At 50.5% G+C, this 18867-nt stretch overlaps 1 protein-coding gene across 1 annotated transcript in view; it reads left to right on the forward strand.

Annotated features, from left to right (window-relative positions):
* Wdtc1 (WD and tetratricopeptide repeats 1) overlaps positions 1–18642 on the forward strand; it is a 50193-nt gene extending 31551 nt beyond the window's left edge. The window contains exons 6-16 of the mRNA XM_048350610.1: positions 975–1162; positions 3746–3928; positions 5648–5742; positions 6079–6194; positions 7519–7594; positions 8322–8430; positions 9156–9329; positions 12264–12499; positions 14117–14291; positions 15546–15738; positions 16758–18642. Coding sequence (XP_048206567.1) covers positions 975–1162; positions 3746–3928; positions 5648–5742; positions 6079–6194; positions 7519–7594; positions 8322–8430; positions 9156–9329; positions 12264–12499; positions 14117–14291; positions 15546–15738; positions 16758–16955 — 1743 coding nt within the window. The 3' untranslated portion in view covers positions 16956–18642. The remainder of the gene's footprint in view (positions 1–974; positions 1163–3745; positions 3929–5647; positions 5743–6078; positions 6195–7518; positions 7595–8321; positions 8431–9155; positions 9330–12263; positions 12500–14116; positions 14292–15545; positions 15739–16757) is intronic.
* Positions 18643–18867: the final 225 nt, after the last annotated feature.

An 18867-nucleotide genomic window follows, 5' to 3' on the forward strand; every position in this document is an offset into this window, starting at 1 on the left:
AGTGGTAGAGCGCTCACCTCCTACACATGAAACCCTGGGTTCGATTCCCCAGCACCACATATATAGAAAATGGCCAGAAGTGGCACTGTGGCTCAAGTGGCAGAGTGCTAGCCTTGAGCCAAAAGAAGCCAGGGACAGTGCTCAGGCCCTGAGCCCAAGGCCCAGGACTGGCAAAAAAAAAAAAAAAAAAGTAAAGGATTGCCCTTCTGTGAATATTTGAAGTCAAGCAAGACTACAGCTCTTTAAATGCAGAATTATGCTGCCCCTTCAGGACCACCACTCAGCTCCAGTGTGGGTTGGTAGGAACATTTCAGAAAAGAGAATAGAGAGACACTTAAATCTAAACTCAAAAGCAAAGAACCCAACTTACATCGCCCCCAGTTTCTTCTACAAAGTTAGAGAATAGAACACTCTGGTTTGGCTTTTTTTCCCTCTTACTGGGATACAGTCTTTGTATTTTGTACTTTGTATATGTCATTTGAAATGCTGTGTTCTAGACTTCAGTGATGGAGCTCTCTCACTCTCTTTTTGTGTGTGTGCAAATCCTGTGGCTTGAATTCAGAGCCTGGCCACTGCCCCTGATCTTTTTTGCTCAAGACTGGTGCAGGACCACTTGAGCCAAACCTTCACTTCCAGTAAGATAAAGTAGCTACCCTAGTGTCCAGCATATGATAAATTCTTAGCAAATGGTGCTGTGAAGATTATCCACTTAGCTCTTATTTGAGGAAGAATCAGAGGGAAAGGCCCCTCCAGTAGTCCATCTTAGAACAGGACATGACTGCTCTTGGCCAGGTAACTTGTGTATCCTGCTTTTGTCTTATGGCTTTATAGGCTACTTGATACCCAGAGTTGTATTGGTTATTGTTGTTAGTTTATTTTCAGCGGATTGCTTTGGTGGGCTCTTGTCTAATATGAACATGGGAAGGAAATACTGATTTTCCTGGCCAACCCCTTTTTCAATCTCTCCTGAACAGTTCCTGCCTCATGCCGGAGACCGTATCTTGATCACAGGGGCAGCCGACTCCAAGGTGCACGTGCATGACCTGACGGTAAAGGAGACTATCCATATGTTTGGAGACCACACAAACCGGGTGAAGCGCATCGCCACCGCACCCATGTGGCCAAACACATTCTGGAGTGCCGCTGAGGATGGGCTTATCCGGTAAGGGTCTGGGCATGGAATAGCCTCTGCCCCCTCTGCTCAGTGCTGCTGCTATCCCATCTGCCCACAGCCTGGATTTTCCCCTCCAACCTCCTTTGTCAGTAGCATTGGGGTGGACAGACTCAAGTAGGAACATTTGCTTACCCTATCTAGCCCTCTTTCCTCCCTACTTCCCTCCCCTCCACAGTACTACCTCCAGGACTGCTGGCTTCTCCCCACCCCAGATGCCCAGGTCTTTGCTTCTTGGGGTGTTCGTACCTGCTGTTTCTCTACTTGGGGCTCTCCAGGCTGGCTCTTTCCATGTCTCATTGTTTCTTTCAAAGCTTCTTGTCTGGCCATCTTGTTTAAAGAGGATAGACATTGGTTATAAACATAACCCAGCAGTGATAAGCAGGCCACTAGTGTCAAATCCTACCTCTGTACAGTATTTTACAAGAAATAATCTCTTCACTATTAGTGAAGTAGGAGTAAACATAGTATCTCCTTTGTTGAGCTGAGTGTTTTTCTTTTTTAAGATTTTTGTGTTTTTTGTTGGTTGTGGGGCTTGAACTCTGGACCTGGGCATTGTCCTTGAGTTCTTCAGCTCAAGGCTAGTGCTCTACCACTTTGAACCACAGCACCATTTCCAGAGCTGAGTGTTAAGATTGCAAAAGCACCTGTAAAACCTTAACATAGTACTTAGACAGAAGGCACATGGTCAGCCAGGCACTGGTGGCTCACACCTGTAATCCTAGCTATTCAGGTGGCTGAGATCTGAGGATCATTGTTCAAAGCCAGGCCAGGCATGAAAGTCCATGAGACTCTAATCTCCAATTAACTGAAAGTGGCGCTGTAGTTCAAAGTGGCAGAGTGCTAGCCTTGAGCAAAAAGAGCTGAGACAGTACCCAGCCCCTGAGCTCAAGCCCCATTACTGATATTAAAAAAAAAGAAAGAAAAAGCACATGGTCAATTGTATGGTATGTCTAACTCTACAATGCACTTCTTGACATTGACTGACCAAACTGTATAAGATCCAACATTTAGGGCATTGGGCAGGATCATAAGGACTTAAGCATAATTAGTCAGGGAAGTGTCCCACTGTTATCATAACATTACAAACTGGTGCTTCCAGAACAGTCGGAATTTGGATAGACAAGAAAAGTCACAGTGGATTTCCCACATGAGTTGTTAGTGTTGGCAGGGATAAAAGCGGCATATATAAGATGAAGAATGCTGAGTTGTAATTAACCCATGTTTAGACAACTGGAGAATCAGAAGTATTTGAAATTGGGTCTTGAGAACAAAACTGTCGAGTGTGGTAAAAGTAAATTTTAACTAAACACATGGTAAAAGTATTGAGGCTGGGCACCAGTGGCTCACACTTGTGATCCTAACTACTCAGGAGACTGAGATCTGACAGTTCAAAGCCAGCCCAGGCAGGAACATCCATAAGACTCTCTTATCTCCAGTTAACCACCAGAACACTGGAAGTGGTTCTGTGGCTCAAGTGGTAGAGTGCTAGCCTTGAGCTGAAGAGCTCAGAAACAGCGCCCAGGCCCAGAGTTTAAGCCCCATGACCAGTGGGGGGGGGGGGGGGAGCGCGGGACGGGGAGGGGAGCACTGAGGAATTTCCAAAATTTGTTTTGTGGTTTTTTTTGGCCAATCCTGGGGCGTGGGCTCAGGGCCTGAGCACTGTCCCTGGCTTCTCTTTGCTCAAGGCTAGCACTCTGCCACTTGAGCCACAGCGCCACTTCTGGCTATTTTCTGTATATGTGGTGCTGGGGAATTGAACCCAGGGCCTCATGTATACGAGGGAAGCACTCTTGCCACTAGGCCATATCCCCAGCCCCAATTTCCAAACTTTGGAGGGCAGGAGAGTAATGTAAGACAATTTTAGGAAGAGCATTCTGAACAAAATGATGATAAAGGCAAGGCAGATTGAAGAGATCTTTAGTTGGCATAGAGGTCTTGGCTGAGCACATGGGTGAATGCCCTCCCACCCCACCCTCTGAAGGTACCTGGGTATTGACAACACAAAGTCCTTGATCTGGAGGGCATTTACTACCACTGGCAGGTGTTTTAGCATTACTTTTACCACACAGCTGGGTCTGTGGGACTGGACTTTGGGTTTTTTTCTGTCACTTCTATACTTCCTTTGTTTTCTAAAAGAAACTAGATTAGAGAGAAGCAGAGCAAAGTAGTTTAAATGTATTTGTAGCAAGCTCTCCCCACTTGGCACTTTCTGGGCATGTTATTTAACTTCTCTGGACCTCATCTATAAAATAAATAACAGTAGTATCTACTGTTTAAATGTATTTGTAGTTTAAATGTATTTGTAGCAAGCTCTCCCCACTTGGCACTTTCTGGGCATGTTATTTAACTTCTCTGGACCTCATCTATAAAATAAATAACAGTAGTATCTACCTTAAGGGGTTGTATGAGGGTAAACAGAACCTTCACATAGTAAGCACTTAAAAATGGAAGCATTATTTTTGCATCATATGCAAATAGGCCCAAAGTCCTCCTTGGTCCTCTTGCAGAACAAGGACTTGTCTTCACTGCCTTCCACAGGACCCCATCCTCTAACACTGTCCTTTCTCACAGCCAGTATGACCTTCGGGAGAACAGTAAACACTCAGAGGTGCTGATTGACCTCACAGAATACTGTGGTCAGCTGGTGGAGGCCAAGTGCCTCACGGTCAATCCTCAGGACAACAACTGCCTGGCGGTGGGGGCTAGTGGGCCCTTTGTGAGGCTCTATGACATTCGCATGATCCACAACCACAGGTATGTCCAGTACAGCCTCCTGCAGGCGAGTCCCTCAGCCCGTGGCCCCTTGCCTCATTGTCATGTCCTCTTTCTGAGCAGGCTATTTAAGGTTTTTCTTTACAAAAATAGTAGTTTCTGCTTGTTTGTGGAAAACATTATAAAGAAATTACTAATCTGGGCACTGGTGGCTCATGCCTGTAGTCCAACTACTCAGGAGGCTAAGATCTAAGGATTGTGGTTCAAAGCCAGCCCCAGCAGGAAAATGCATCAGACTCATATCTTCATTTAACCACCAGAATATTGGAAATGGAGCTGCGGCTCACAGTGGTAGAACACTAGCCTTGAGCAAAAGAGCTCAGGGACAGTGCCTAGGCCCTGAGTTCAGGCCTCACAACTGACAAAAAAAAAGGGAGAAAGAAAGAAATTACCCACACTCTCCTCACCTGAATTACTACAGGTAGTATTTTGTTAATTTTCTTACAATAATTAGTTGTAGAGTTAATAATTTTATATATGTAATTTTTGTACACGTAAATTTATTTTGGGTCTGTTGAAAATAAGGGTAAGTAGAACATAATGAGAATCCCCACCTAAGTTGCTCTGACAGCCTGGGCTTTCTATGCTTCTTGGATAAGTGCTACCATCTCTGCTACTCTTTCCATATTATGTGTCTGGAAATGGCCTTGAATGGGGTTATTAACCCAGATGGGTTAAGGACCTCTGTGGTGAAACACTATAATGTGTGTCCACAGCCATCTAGTGGTTAGCATTTGGAATTGCTTATTTCAGGAGAAAAAAGACCTCCCATATCTCTAGAGACACAAACTTGGGCTTCTGTGGAATTCAGTCTAGCTCACCAAGGGCAATACTGAAATTTCCTTGGGGGGTGGTGGTGAATTCAGGGCCTTGTGCTTGGTAGGCAGGTATTCTATCACTTAAGTCATGTCCCGGGCCTTTTTGCTTTTCGAGGCAAGCACTTTACAACTAAGCCATATTCCCAGCCCCAAAATACAACAAAACTTTTTTTTTTGCCAGTCTTGGGCCTTGAACTCAGGGCCCGAGCACTGTCCCTGGCTTCTTTTTGCTCAAGGCTAGCACTCTGCACCACTTCTGGCCATTTTCTATATATGTGGTGCTGAGAAATCGAACCCAGGGCTTCATGTATACGAAGCAAGCATTCTTGCCACTAGGCCATATTCCCAACCCCCTTTTTGCTTTTCATATAGGCTGGAACTCCAGTTTTTTTTCCTGGGGCTAGCTTCAAACCAAAATCCCCCTCTTTTCTGTATAGCTGTGATTACTGGGGTATACCGCAGTGTCTGCCTTGTCTTTTGGAAATTTGGTCTTTAACATTGAGTTCTGCTAACTTTTTGCTATGGCTGGCTTCAAATTGAGATTTTCCTATCTTTGCCTCCCAAGTGACATGAGCTACTATACCTAGAGTACTAAAGGGTTTTTTTGTTGTTGGTAGTGGTTTTGTGCCAATCCTGGGAATTGAACTTACTGTTCATGCGCTTTTTTGCTCAAGGCTAGTGCTCTGCCACTTGAGCAACATCACCACTTCCAGCTTTTTGGTGGTTAGTCAGAAATAAGAATCTCAAGGACTTTCCTTTCTGAGCTGGCTTTGAACCACAATCCTTTAATCTCAGTCTCTTGAGCATCTAGAATTATAAGCATGAACAAGTAGTACCTAGCTAGTGCTAGAGTTTTAACCTGTCTGATTTTCCTTCCCATTAGAAAGAGCATGAAGCAGAACCCTTCCGCAGGGGTGCACACCTTCTGTGACCGGCAGAAGCCCCTTCCAGATGGCGCAGCCCAGTATTATGTAGCAGGTAGGGCTCCACCTGTCTCTGACTCTGCACTCTTGACAACCTGGCCAAGAGCAAGGCTTTCAGAGTCACATGGACCTGACCTTTTCTCTGGTTCACCACTGACCGTTGGGTGATGTTCAGTGAATGCCTTAACCTTGATGAGCTTCTTCTCTGCAGGATAGAGCTGTACTGATTGAGATAAACATGTTAGCCCAGTGCCAACACTAAGGGCTCAACACTTAGAGCTGCTTCTGTGATAGAATGGATGGCTCACATTTGCAATGTAGTTATTCCCATGGTCTCCTGCCCCTTTGAGGGCAGAACCCTCATTCTAGAGTGACTGGATGTTCCCTGCAGGTCACTTGCCAGTGAAGCTGCCTGACTATAACAACCGTCTGAGAGTGCTGGTTGCCACCTATGTGACCTTCAGCCCCAATGGCACCGAGCTGCTTGTCAACATGGGAGGGGAGCAGGTAGGTTCTGCTGCCTACTGTGAATCTGCCTCTCCCACCATCCTCAGTCCTGAGGCCACCAGAAGTAACAGTGAATGACCTTAGAATAAAATGTGGGAGTGACAGGACATCTATAAGGATTCCTAGGAAGCATCATTACCTGGCCTTTCCCCCCACCCCCGCTTTCTTTCTGTCATTAATGAACTAGAGATAGGTATGAGAGTATAATATTTGGTTAAGAACAAACATAGGATTTGAAATTGACCAACCTATCTTCAAATATTAGTCTGCTGTTTACTGGGTACTGTGACTTTGAACAAGTCTCCCTCTGTTTCCTCATCTGCTGTTTTTCTAGGAGGATATCCCTGAGGCTCAGAGTTCACAGCCAGGTTATGGTTTAGGGTCAGCTCTGAGAAGTATTACTTGATAATAGCAGGTTGCTAAACCTTCTGCTTGCATGCTCTCAGGATATTTAATAAGCCTTGCATAAATTCATTTGCTCCATAGTCATTGAGCTCTTACTGTGGGACTAGCATTATCATAAACATAGTCTGCAAATAGCAGCCATTGCTACTAGGCTGACAGGACACAGATGAAACAGGGATAACCTCACCAGGCAAGGCACAACTGTATACAAAAGAACTGGGTTGGAAAATGGGTGAGTACCTGAGTTCAGAATAGGCGTCACCAAGTTAAGCATCACCTAGCCCGAAAGTGCATGGGGATGAGTGGAGAGGCCTAGCAGAACGGTTTGTAGTCAGGCAGACCTGAGTTTGAGTTCTGCTTATGCCCCATTGCTGCTTTTATATTCCTGGACAAGATACTTAAATTCTGATCCTACATGTTTTTATTAGCAAAGGGGTGATGGTAATAGTACCTCTCCATGTGGTTCTTTCTAGAATGAAAAAAAAATCAATGTATAGCACTTAAGCAGAATTCTGGAGCAAAGTAAGCATTGAAAGCAAGCATTCTATATGTGTTTCATAGTAGTAGATAATATGTACTTACTGGTGAAAGTAACTTGTCATGTTACTTGACCAAACTTGCTTCTTCTCTGAGGCCTCAATTTTCCCATCTGTAGGACAAGACATGTGGCCTTGTGACTTCTGAAGACCTTTTCAATTTGAGTATACAGTATTTGACAGCATTCCAGGCAGGGCTTTGGTAGACCAAACAACCCACCTGAAGGCCAGGAGATAGGAAGATTTTCCTGTGCTAGCTCTGTGTTTTCATGCTCACTACTCACTCTTCTAAGATCCTTGATAGCTGCCAGGGCCTTGCTAGTGGTCAGTTAATTGAATCTTTGTCTCATAGTCTCCATATCTTCTTGATTCTTCCACTCTAGGTCTATTTGTTTGACCTGACTTATAAGCAGCGGCCATACACCTTCCTCTTACCTAGGAAATGTCACTCTTCAGGGGGTAAGTTCTTCCTTAGGGCTTCTCTATTGAGGCAAGAAAGGGGAGGGGGGAAGCTCAGCATTGCTATCTCTGTGGAAAAAGAAGCCTGGATTTATTTATTTATTTACTCCAAAAGGAGCACATCTCTGCAGTGATCCTCTCTGTAGTAAGAAGGAAGATAACTGGTCAGCGATATTGGTCCAGGAGCTTTGCATCACAGCCCTTTTCACTTACCTCTCCATAGACCTGTTCTTCCCTTCCTTACCCTTTATTCCCTCCTCTACCCCAGCTAAGGAAAACATCTACCTGAGCTGTGTTCTCTTCAGCCAGCAGAGGGCGCACAGGCTTTTTTCTTTTCTTTTCTTTTCTTTCTTTTTTTTTTTTTTTTTTTTTTTTTTTGCCAGTCCTGGGCCTTGGACTCAAGGCTGAGCACTGTCCCTGGCTTCTTTTTGCTCAAGGCTAGCACTCTGCCACTTGAGCGACAGCGCCACTTCTGGTCATTTTCTATATAGGTGGTGCTGGGGAATTGAACCCAGGGCTTCATGTATACGAAGCAAGCACTCTTGCCACTAGGCCTTTATGCTATTGAATGCCCATCTGCCTGAACTTGGTTTCTGGGACTGGGTTATACCTGGGAGAATAGTAAGAACCACAGTGGAACCATCAGACCCTGTGGTAGAAGCCACAGAGCTGTGAGGGAAAAAAGAGGAGCTTCCCCTAAGTTGTCAATTTGTCTTCATCCCTGCAGAAGTCCAGAACGGCAAGATGTCCACCAATGGTGTGTCTAATGGCATGTCTAATGGACTTCATCTTCACAGCAATGGCTTCCGGCTGCCTGAGAGTAGAGGACATGTCAGGTGAGGCTAGTTAGCTTAGTTACATTTTAGGAACTGGAGGGAGGACCACCACCTGGAAACCTTCTTCCTGATGGTACACATTCCAGAGGGAGTATACTGGAGCAAAATAGCTTCTCAAAGCATGACTAGTGGGTCCTGAGGCCACTTCCCTGCTAGACCACCAGTTACACTCAGTCTAAAGCTGCAGGCCCTTGGCACCAGTAGCAAGGGCCAGGTCCCAGTGGCTAGCTGCCTCTTAACATTGAGCTTGCTCAAAAAAAAGGACTATCCACAGATAGTCCTTCCCCCTTAAATTATTCCTCATCCCAATAGCATAGTCCTTCCTCTGCTCTCTGCCAGATCCTCTATTGTACTTTGGATGCATAGATGTTCAAATTTCTTAGCCCCTGAGAGAAACACAATTCCCCATAAAGAGATCCAAGAGAGACCAGGGTGGTCTCAAGGCTCAGCATGGAGCCAGGGGTTATCAGCTGTGGTCACATGAGCCCCAGCATCTGATTGAGAACCTCCTCAACCCTGCGCAGGACAGTCTCATTCCCTCCCCTCTTCTCACCCAGAGGGTCAGGACCTGTGCCAGTGAGGGTGCCAACCCAAGCTGGAGACAAGACTGCCCCCTCTTCTAGGTGACAACGCAGACTGCAGGGGCTGCAAAAGCCTGCACAGCCCTCAGGCAGGGCAGTTCTCCTTGTTTGACTTCTCTGACTTGGCTCTGCTTCCCCCTACAGCCCCCAGGTAGAGTTGCCCCCATATCTGGAGCGTGTGAAACAGCAAGCCAATGAGGCTTTTGCTTGCCAACAGTGGACTCAGGCCATTCAGCTTTACAGCAAGGCTGTGCAGAAGGCCCCTCACAATGCTATGCTCTATGGAAACCGAGCTGCTGCCTATATGAAGCGCAAGTGGTAAGTGAGCATTGCAGAGGAGATGGGTGGGGGGTGGGGGGAGGTGGCAGAACGCAGGATGAAGCACTGGACCACAAGGCATTGGGCCTGACTGGACCAAGTTGCCAAGGCATCTGGTGAAGGCAGCAGTTATTCCTGCCACTTCTCAGGACTCCTTGAACCTGGGCCTCTTCTGCCCACCTCCGACTGAGACAGGCAGACTCCAAGCACCAAGGAAGCTAACAAAAAAGTGGAACACATTCACAAGTAACTCGGGCAACAGGCTTTGTTATAAAGTGCTGAGAAAACAGGAGTTGAGAGAATAATTGGAGAACTGGGCCTTGAACTAGATTTTGAAGGTATGGTAGAATCTTGCTGTGGAAATGAGTTTGTCTAAAACGATTCTATAGCTCAATGGCCCTGGGGCTTGCTTTCTGTTCACTTAGACTCATTGGACCACGCACAAACAAGAACCCAGAGATCTGAGTCTGTCTTCGAGTCCTGCTGGGGTATAGTGACTGGTGGTAAAGGAGCAGCTCTATATCCTTAGGAGCCCTTCATCTTCAGAGACCATCAGGGCCCAGACCTTCTGCCTATAGCACCAGCAGGCAAGCAAGCAGGCAGACCCCCATCCCCCAGCCAGGGCCAGGACTGGAGATGGATAGAGCTGGGCCCACAGCCATTTCTGCTCCGTCTGGCATCCGTCGGCCCTGCCCAGACAGACAGGCCAGCTGGTGTGCCATCGTCTGGCTGGAACTAGGCAGGCTTGGGAAGCTTAAGAATCCCACCCAAGTGAGCAGGCTGGTAGGTGGGGGATGGGGAAGATGCCATCCCCTGCAGGCCTCAGCTTGGGCATCAGGAATTTGCTCAGTGTTCAGGTGACACCCAGATCCAAGAGATGACTATTTGGGGGCCATCCTGAGGTGTGTCACCTCTGTCCCAACAGTTAGGTAGGACCTGGTAGTCTTCATCCAGGCATTAAGCTGGAGTCCTGCTTTATATCTATACTCCTGTTAAGAGGCTGCCCATTTCCCAATCCACCTGTGTTCTGACCTTACTCTCTGAGCTCCTACTATGTGCTGGAGAAACAAAGCTCTGTCACTCTGTAACAGTCTCTGTGCCCTAGCACAGAGGACAGGACCCTGTCCCAGACAGCTCATCATGAAAGAGGCAGGAAGTCTTGTGAGTGGTCAGGTAAAGTGCTACGGACATCAAGAAGAGTTGGGTCACTATAGCTGGGGATTGGGGAGGCATCAGAAAGACACGGTGTGTGAATGGGCTTGAAGTGTGGGCAGGCTTAGACAAGGAGATGAAGGGGAGGAGGGGACCGTGGGGAAGGACATTCCAGGGAGATGAAATGGTGTGAACAAAGGCGTGGGGGCGGGGGACTGACTGAAGAGCTTGCTTCAGAACAGCAAATCTATTTGGCTGGAGCAGAGGATTCGGGAAAGGACTGGCAGGAGATGAGTCTGTGAGGTAGCCTGGGGCTGGCCTGGAAAGGGCTTGGAATGCAGAGCGGTGGCGTTTGGCCTTGATTCAGTGCATGATGGGCAGCTACTGGAGGGTTGTGAGCAGGAGAGAGTGCAGAGGGCTGTCCTTTCAGGGAGATTGATCTGGCAGTCGTCTAGGATTGGGGGGGGGGGGCACGGCGGGCAACCCACTCTCTACCCTCATCCCCACATGCCTGCCAGTGACCCCTAGAATGTCACATTCTGTCCCAGGCCTGTCTCCCCAGGGCTACCATCTGCTCCTAGAAGCACCACCCTCTGGCTCCTGGCTGGTCTCTGGTCTGGCTCTTTCTGAGAGCTCTGAGGGGCACCTTGCAGGCAGTAATTGGGTTTCCAAACAGTGCCTGCTCCTTCGTCATAGCCACTCACTCTGACGCAGACCACACCATCAAAACATCTCTGTTTCCTGCCTGCCCGCCCCCACACTGCTGAGACGCTGGTCCCTTGTGTGAGCCTGGCTGTTCTGAACGCTGTGGGGAAAGAAGGGTCAGGAGGAGGCTTCCCATGTCAGACCTGCTTTGGCGTACAGGAGGGTTATGATCTAGGGAATGCTGCCTACTGCTTAGCTAGGTCCACCCCGACCCAGCACAGGGAGGAAAAAACAGTCTCAAACAGGGGAAGTGGCCCTCATAAGCTGTCTGCTGTCCAGATGAGAAGCAAGGACAGGTCTCTAGGAGCTAAGCACCTCCTGTATCCTGGTACAGGATGGAAAAAGGAGGGGTTTCTCCTTACCTCCTCCCAGTCACCACCCCCCCAACAGAAAGCACTTCCACTTCCCTTCCTCCACACTTTAGGTTGGAGGCACAAGTGGGGACAATTTGGAGCTCCTGGCGTGCACAGCCCCCTCGCCAGCAGCTTCCAGAGAGCTGACTCTGCCAAAGAGTCAGGGCCCATCCTCCAGCCCCAGGAGGTGGAGGCCACAGCTGCTGCGGATCAGTCAGCCAGGACAGAGGGGGGTCTGGCTGAGGGCTTGCTGCCCGCTGGTCAGACCCTGAGCCCCCAGCCTGGCACTTCTGGCTTCCCCAGACCCTAGAACTGTCCTTGAGGGCCCCCTGCTTTGGACATCGCTTTGAAGGCCAGCAGGGGGATTTGAGGAGGTGGATGAAGAAAAAGAGAAGGAGGGCTTGGGGAGCCTGGGGTGGGCAGGATGCCAAGCCTTCTGCTGCAGAGCTGCGGGTGCCTGAGGTGAGCAGTGCGCAGTTGCAGCCAGAGCCCAGCAGAGGGCAGACTGACACCATTTATTGCTGCCTCAGGCCTTCAGGGTTCTTAGCTTTAGCATGCTGTCTCTTTGGGAAAGAAGCCTGGGCTGAGCCAGGCCTTCGTCCCCTTGTCCCCAAACCCCAAGGTCTGTCAGAGATGGATTAGGATGATTACTGGAAGTATAGGCGGAAACCCCTGGCTTCCCATGTGGCTGCACTTCTAAGGGTGTATTCTCCTGTCTTCCCAGGGACGGTGACCACTATGACGCCCTAAGGGACTGCCTCAAGGCCATCTCCCTAAACCCATGCCACCTCAAGGCACACTTCCGTCTGGCCCGCTGCCTCTTTGAGCTCAAGTATGTGGCAGAGGCCCTGGAGTGCCTGGATGACTTCAAAGGAAAGTTCCCAGAGCAGGCCCACAGCAGTGCTTGTGACGCACTGGGCCGAGACATCACAGCCGCCCTCTTCTCCAAGAACGACGGCGGTGAGTAGGTGCTGAGGAGGGAGGGGTGGTTGCAGGACCTCCTGGAGAGGATGTAGTTGTGGGATTGGAGAGGCTTAGATTCAGAAGCCATCAACCTAAGACAATAGTCTCCCAGTCTGAGAAGTGCTAGCTCTCCCATTGAGAGTTTGGATTGGTTATAGTATTGTTTTGTTCTTTTGTGCCCATACTGGGGCTTGAGCTCAGAGTCTCGTACTGTCACTCAGCTTTCTTGCTCATGACTAGCACTCTAATGTTGGAGCAAAACCTCCAATTTGGTTTTTTTGCTGGTCAGTTGGCGATAGTCTCATAGACTTTTGTGCCCAGACAGACATCAAACCATGATCCTCTGTGTTCAAACTCAGTCCTCAGATCTCAGTCTCCTGGGTAGCTAGGATTACAGGCAGGAGCCCTAAGTACCCAGCCTGTTGCAGTAGGTTGGAGGCACCTGATATAGGAGTTAAATAAGCCCAGTTTGCTGGGTCTTCCCTCTATTCCCAGACAGGCCTTGGCAGCTCACTAGACTTAGGCAGGAGCTGGGCTTTACCTTTGTTCCAGCCTGTACATGTACAGCAGAGGTGGCAGCTCCAGGCAAAAATAATGCCTCCACTTTCCCCTCAGCTCTGCCAGGTGAACTGTGTCACGCACACAGCTCACTGCACAGAGGGCACAGGACTATGCAGCCCCATTGGAGGGCAAGCTGGGTTGTGGTGGGGTGGTCTATAAATGTGGTAGGAAGGTGAACTCACTACAGGCAGACCCCTTCTCCTTCCAATTTACTAGCCACGGGATTCACTCCTTGGTTTAGTTACCAGACACCTACCATGTGCCAGACACTGTGCTAGGTCCTAGAAATATAGCTGTGATTCTGTCAGATGAGATTTGTGTTCATGGAGTTCACAGTCTAATGACGTAAGCACACATTGCAAGCCAGGCAAAGAGAGCAACAAGTGCTGGGGCTCCAAGTGGCATCGGAGTGGGAAAAGGGCTTGATGATGACCTGGCCTTCTTTAGGAAGAGACCTGAGTTCACAAAGTGGCTGCAGGAGGCAGAGTCCCTGGCATGGGGACTTTCAAGAAACTTTAAAAAAAAAAAGTAGCAGCCAGGTGCTGGGGGCTCACACCTGTAATCCTAGCTATTCAAGAGGCTGAGATCTGAGGATTGTGGTTCAAAGCCAGCACAGGCAGGAAGGTCCAATAAACCACCAGAAAACCAGGAGTGGCACTGTGGCTCAAAGTGAGCATTAGCCTCGAGCAAAAGACCTCAGGGACAGCACCAGGCCTTGAGTTCAAGGCCCATGACAAAAAAAAAAAAAGGAAACTAGCACACTTGTCAACTGACCAGTATCCCAGTTGGGATCCGTAATAACTTGGGGCTACCAAGCCTTTATTGGGAGACTTGAACCAGGGTTCTCCTGATATGAAAGGTTTCCTCTGAACCATTCTGAAAAGATAGCTGGATCCAGAGATCCATCTTCCCACAACCTTTGTCAGTTTTCCAGAGGAGATGGAAGCAAGCAGCCCTACATGGCCAGTACTTGGACTGGAACACAGGGCCAAGCATGGAGGAAAGGGGGAAGGAGTGGCAGGATTCACAGCTTTCCTTGCTTTCTGCCCCCAGAGGAGAAGAAGGGATCTGGTGGTGGAGGGCCAGTCCGCCTCCGCAACACAAGCCGCAAGGACTCCATCTCTGAAGATGAGATGGTGCTACGGGAACGGAGCTACGACTACCAGTTCCGCTACTGTGGCCACTGCAACACCACGACAGATATCAAGGAGGCCAATTTCTTTGGCAGGTCTGAGGCCCTAAATAGGAGGCATACCCAGTTAGCAGGAGTTGGGGTGGGAGGGTTAGGGACATATGTTTTTAGAAAAAAGCCTCAACTCCCAGCACTACTTCTGTATCTTTGTGCATCTATCTCTGACGTGAAACAAGCTGTACCTACTCAAGAAGAGGCTATCCCCTGACCTCGGGAGAAACTCCACATACCGCATCCCTCACTTCTGACTCTGTCTGCATGGGCCAAAGCCTGGTGTCTTGTTTTTGTTTTTGTTGGGGGTGGAGGGAGTGTTGGAGATTGAACTCCATACTTGCTTGATAAATGCTCTTGCACTTTTAGTTTTTTTATTAGTCCTAGGACTTGAACTCAGGGCCTGGGTGCTATCCCTGAGCTCTTTTGCTCAACACTCATTTTGCGCCACAATGCCACTTCTGGCTTTCTGGTGGTTAACTGGAGATAATAAGAGCCTCACAGACTTTCCTGCCCAGGTTTGCATTGAACTGCAATCCTCAGATCTCAGCCTCCTGGTGTGAGCCACCAACACCTGGCCTGTTTTTTCATATAGGAGTGTACATTTTTGCCTGAGCTAGCCTCAGATCTCAGTCCTTCTACTTCTTCCTGAGTAGCTCAGATTACAGGTATATACTACCATGCCTGCCCTGTAGAATTTCTTTATGCACATGCTTGGAGCTTCTCTAATGGGAAAGAACTGTCAAGAGCCCTCAGAAGCTGGGGTCTTGGCACAACTGTTGTGTGCTCACACTGTGCCCTCTGTACTGAGAAACAAAGCCTGTTTATCACACACCATCACCTCAACCTTCCTTTGTAGATGCTTAGATTTTCAGTAGATGAGACACGTGGACATGCGTTGACAGTCTGTCTGTCAAGACCCACTGTGAATATCAGAAGTGCGTGAGGCCTTCTGCTGCAGAAGTGTTGTAGGATTCAGAGGTCTGGATGAAGAAGCCCTGGGTTGGGAAGGTTTAGATGTGGGTGTTGTTAGAGACCTCAGAGAAACAAGATCTGATCCTGGCACTTTGAATGGGACCATCTTAGAGGGCCACAGGCAGTAGCAGGTCTTGGATTGAAGCGAGCAGTAAGTAGGGTCTGCTGCATGGAAAGTTCCAGGTACATGGGAGTTTTAGTCAGAGGCAGACCTAAAGTGTAGGGACCCAGGGGCTCCAGACTTCCTGTTCCCCCATTGAGCCTGTACTTGAGGCTTGGGAGCGCTCCCCACCTGACCTCTCCCTGCCCTTTGCCCCCTTCCAGCAATGCCCAGTACATCGTCAGTGGCTCAGATGATGGCTCCTTCTTCATCTGGGAAAAGGAGACCACCAACCTAGTCCGCGTGCTCCAAGGGGACGAGTCCATTGTCAACTGCCTGCAGCCGCATCCCAGCTACTGCTTCCTGGCCACCAGTGGCATTGACCCTGTTGTGCGACTCTGGAACCCTAGACCAGAGGTAAGGGTACAGGCAAAGCGGCCAAAGCCGGGCCCCGCGCAGGGTGAGGGCCCCGCACAGAGCCTCTGGCTCAGCTGAGAAGTGAGCTTCACAGGTTTGCAGCTGCTGAGGTGACTAAGGAAGGCTGGGCCATACCAGGGCCCTCGGGTTCTGGGAAGTTCCAAATGCAGTAGGTAATTGTCAGAGCAGTGGTTGGTATTTGCCTTCTTGAAGATGCCCATCCCCTAAGAACAGGGGTACGGGGCAGACAGAAGCAGACTAGCTATGGCTCTTCATGAGAAGGGCATCTCAGAAGCTCCACAGGGGCCCTTCCACTCACAGACCAGCGAGCCCTGAGGCACAGGGAAGTGTGCGGGCTTTGAAGCCTGGTGACCCTTACCATCTGCCCCTGCCTGCCTCCTCCCTGCTCCTCCACTCATGCCTGCAAGATCCAGCCATCCCTTTAACAGGAGTGGGAATTTCAGCACCACCCCAGTGGGTTGCTGTGAGGACTGAGGGGCAGTACCTCCGCTGTCCGTCTCAGTGTAGCCAACCAGAGGACTCCCTGGCCTCTGCCCCCCCTCCTCCCCACTTCCTCACTGTCAAGTTGCTAATTTAACATGACTTAAAAAGAAAGCACCATCCAGGAGCCTTCCTTGGGAGGAGAAGAAAAAGATGCTAAGAAGGGGCTGTTGGGAGTGCATTGGATCAGTAGAGGAAGACGCTGTCCCTGCCTCTCCCCCCCGCCCCCTAGAACGTGGGCTGTCCCCCATATAGACTGCAACTCCATGTTCCCCAGCATGCGTCCCAGTGTGTGCTCCATGCGTTCTACTTGGTGTGCCTACCACAGGCACATAACCTAGTGTGGCCTTGTGCTACCCTTCCTCCCCTCACCCCTGTATCACTAGGTGTATGTGCCTCCCCTCCACCATGCACATCGCGTGTGTGCCTCTCCCTGCGCGAGTGTGGTTGTGTCTTCCCCTGCCCACTGGCCCCCCACACACCCCAGTCCTCTTGAGCTGCCCTTTCCTCTGCCACAGAGTGAAGATCTCACAGGCCGAGTTGTGGAAGACATGGAGGGCGCCTCTCAAGCCAACCAGCGGCGCATGAACGCGGACCCACTGGAGGTGATGCTGCTCAACATGGGCTACCGGATCACAGGCCTGAGCAGCGGGGGCGCTGGGGCCTCTGACGATGAGGACAGCTCCGAGGGCCAAGTGCAATGCCGGCCCAGCTAGAGCGCCTGCCCCCATTCTCCAGCCCTGCCACTGGCTGGACCCTCCTCCCCGGGCAGGAGGTCAAGGGATTCTGTTTTGGTTTGTCTTCCCACCCACCCCCATTTTTCATTTCCCCTGTTTTGTTTGTTAGTTTGGCATTGGGGGTGGGGGTTGCTGCAACTTGCTGGCTTTTACACTCTTGGGCTGATTGTCCCTTGACTTTTCCCAGCCCTGAGCCGAAAGAAGGAGGGGACTGTCCCCTCCATGTGCCCCCACCTCCTGCTTCCATGTCCCTGGAAGGCTCTGGCCTGCCTCAGAACCCTTTCTGCCTTGGGGGCCAGGACCGAAGCTATTATCAAGGACTGCCTTGCCCTTCAGCGGCAGCAGGAAGGGAGTGGAGCTCCCAGCTGGTGACAGCTAGGCCTGGCCTGTTGCCACTGGCTCTCCTGCCTGCAGGGCTAGCTCTCCTCCCTCCCATGGTCTTCAGGGAAGTCCCTCCACAGCCACCAGCATTAGGGTGGCAGGAAGGGAGGGGGAGCCCCGGGTGGGCAAGGCCAGCCACATGCCCTGGTGGCATGCCCCTCGTGGGCATCAGCTCTCCTGCCCAGGCCTACTCACGCCGGCCACCTCTGGGGACCCTTCCCTTTCTGAGGGACCTGCACCCACGTGGCCACGTGTGCACCCCCGGCCACTCTCCTAGGGCGCTCCTTGGCCTCACTGTGACCTTTCTGCCAGAGCTCCCAGCCAGGCCGGCTCTGCCCTCTCTGCCCTCTTTCCCACCCCACATGCTGAGCCGCCACAAAGACCAAAGAAGTGATGGCTTTTCTAGGTCCCCCGCTGCTCTGGGGAGAGGGGGTGGGAACGTCTCCAGCTCAGTCCCCTCCCTCCTCAGCAGCCCCAAGCTTTACACTGGATGCAGCAGCGGCCACCCCACCAAGCCCCCCCTTTCCCTCTGCCCCCTTGGCTCCTAGCTCAGGAGCCACTTGGGTAGTTGGTTCATCCTCCCTCCCGTCTCCCTCCCCATTTCCCTCCGTGCTTCCTTGGCTCCAGCCCTCCAGCTGCAGCCTCTGGGGAGAAGCAGCCTCCCTTCCTCCCTCTCTCCCTCCGCCCTCCCTCACCCCTGTCTCTGCCAGGTGCCTCCTCTCAGTCAGCTTCAGAGCAGCCCTGGAGACAGGAGGGCCATGTTAAAAGCTTTTTCACAGTTTTAAGAAGACAGGGAGGGGGGCGAAACTAGTGGTGGGGGGGTCTGGCGCCATCTCATTGCTTTAATCCCAGCGACACAGGTGGCAGCTTCTCCCCCTGCCTGCCCACCCCAGTCCCCCTTCCCACCCCTCTTCTTCTAGCTTGGTAATGAAGTATATTTATTGGTGAAGGGAACAGCTGCTGCTGCTTCTCCCGCTGCTGGGACTCGCTCCCCTGTCTCTTCTCCATGACCTTTCTCTAGCTGGGGAGTGGGGATAATGGGGCTAGCCCCTGGGACAAAAGAACTGGCCAGGGCCCCTTTGCTTTCCTGTGTTCCAGCCACCCACCATTTCTTCCCTCCCTGCCTCCTGCCTCCCACCTCCCACCCCTGCCTGCCCAGCCTGGGCCCTGCAGTGTGGAGAGACACAGAAGCCTTACTGTCCTCTGGGGCAGGAGCCGAGCCTTTTTGTTGCTCTGCTCCCAGGAGAGTGAGGGTAACGCAATTGATTAAAACCATTTTGTTCTAGTTGTGGCTAGTGGCATTTGTGGGATACACATGGGTCTTGGGTCCCTCCCCTCCCTAGCTGTGTGACCTTGAGTGATAGCTCTTCCACCAGGCAGAATTGAGGCCTGCCTTGCAGGGTCACTGAGCACTGGCCACTCAGCCTGGCAGGATAGAGCACAAAGCCCAGCACTGGTGACGGTGAGTCTGCAATAATCAGCTTTTACTCACTGGCTTTCTCTCCTATAA

Source organism: Perognathus longimembris, chromosome 7 (genome assembly GCF_023159225.1).
Source record: "Perognathus longimembris pacificus isolate PPM17 chromosome 7, ASM2315922v1, whole genome shotgun sequence".
In the NCBI taxonomy this organism is placed as follows: Eukaryota; Metazoa; Chordata; class Mammalia; order Rodentia; family Heteromyidae; genus Perognathus; species Perognathus longimembris.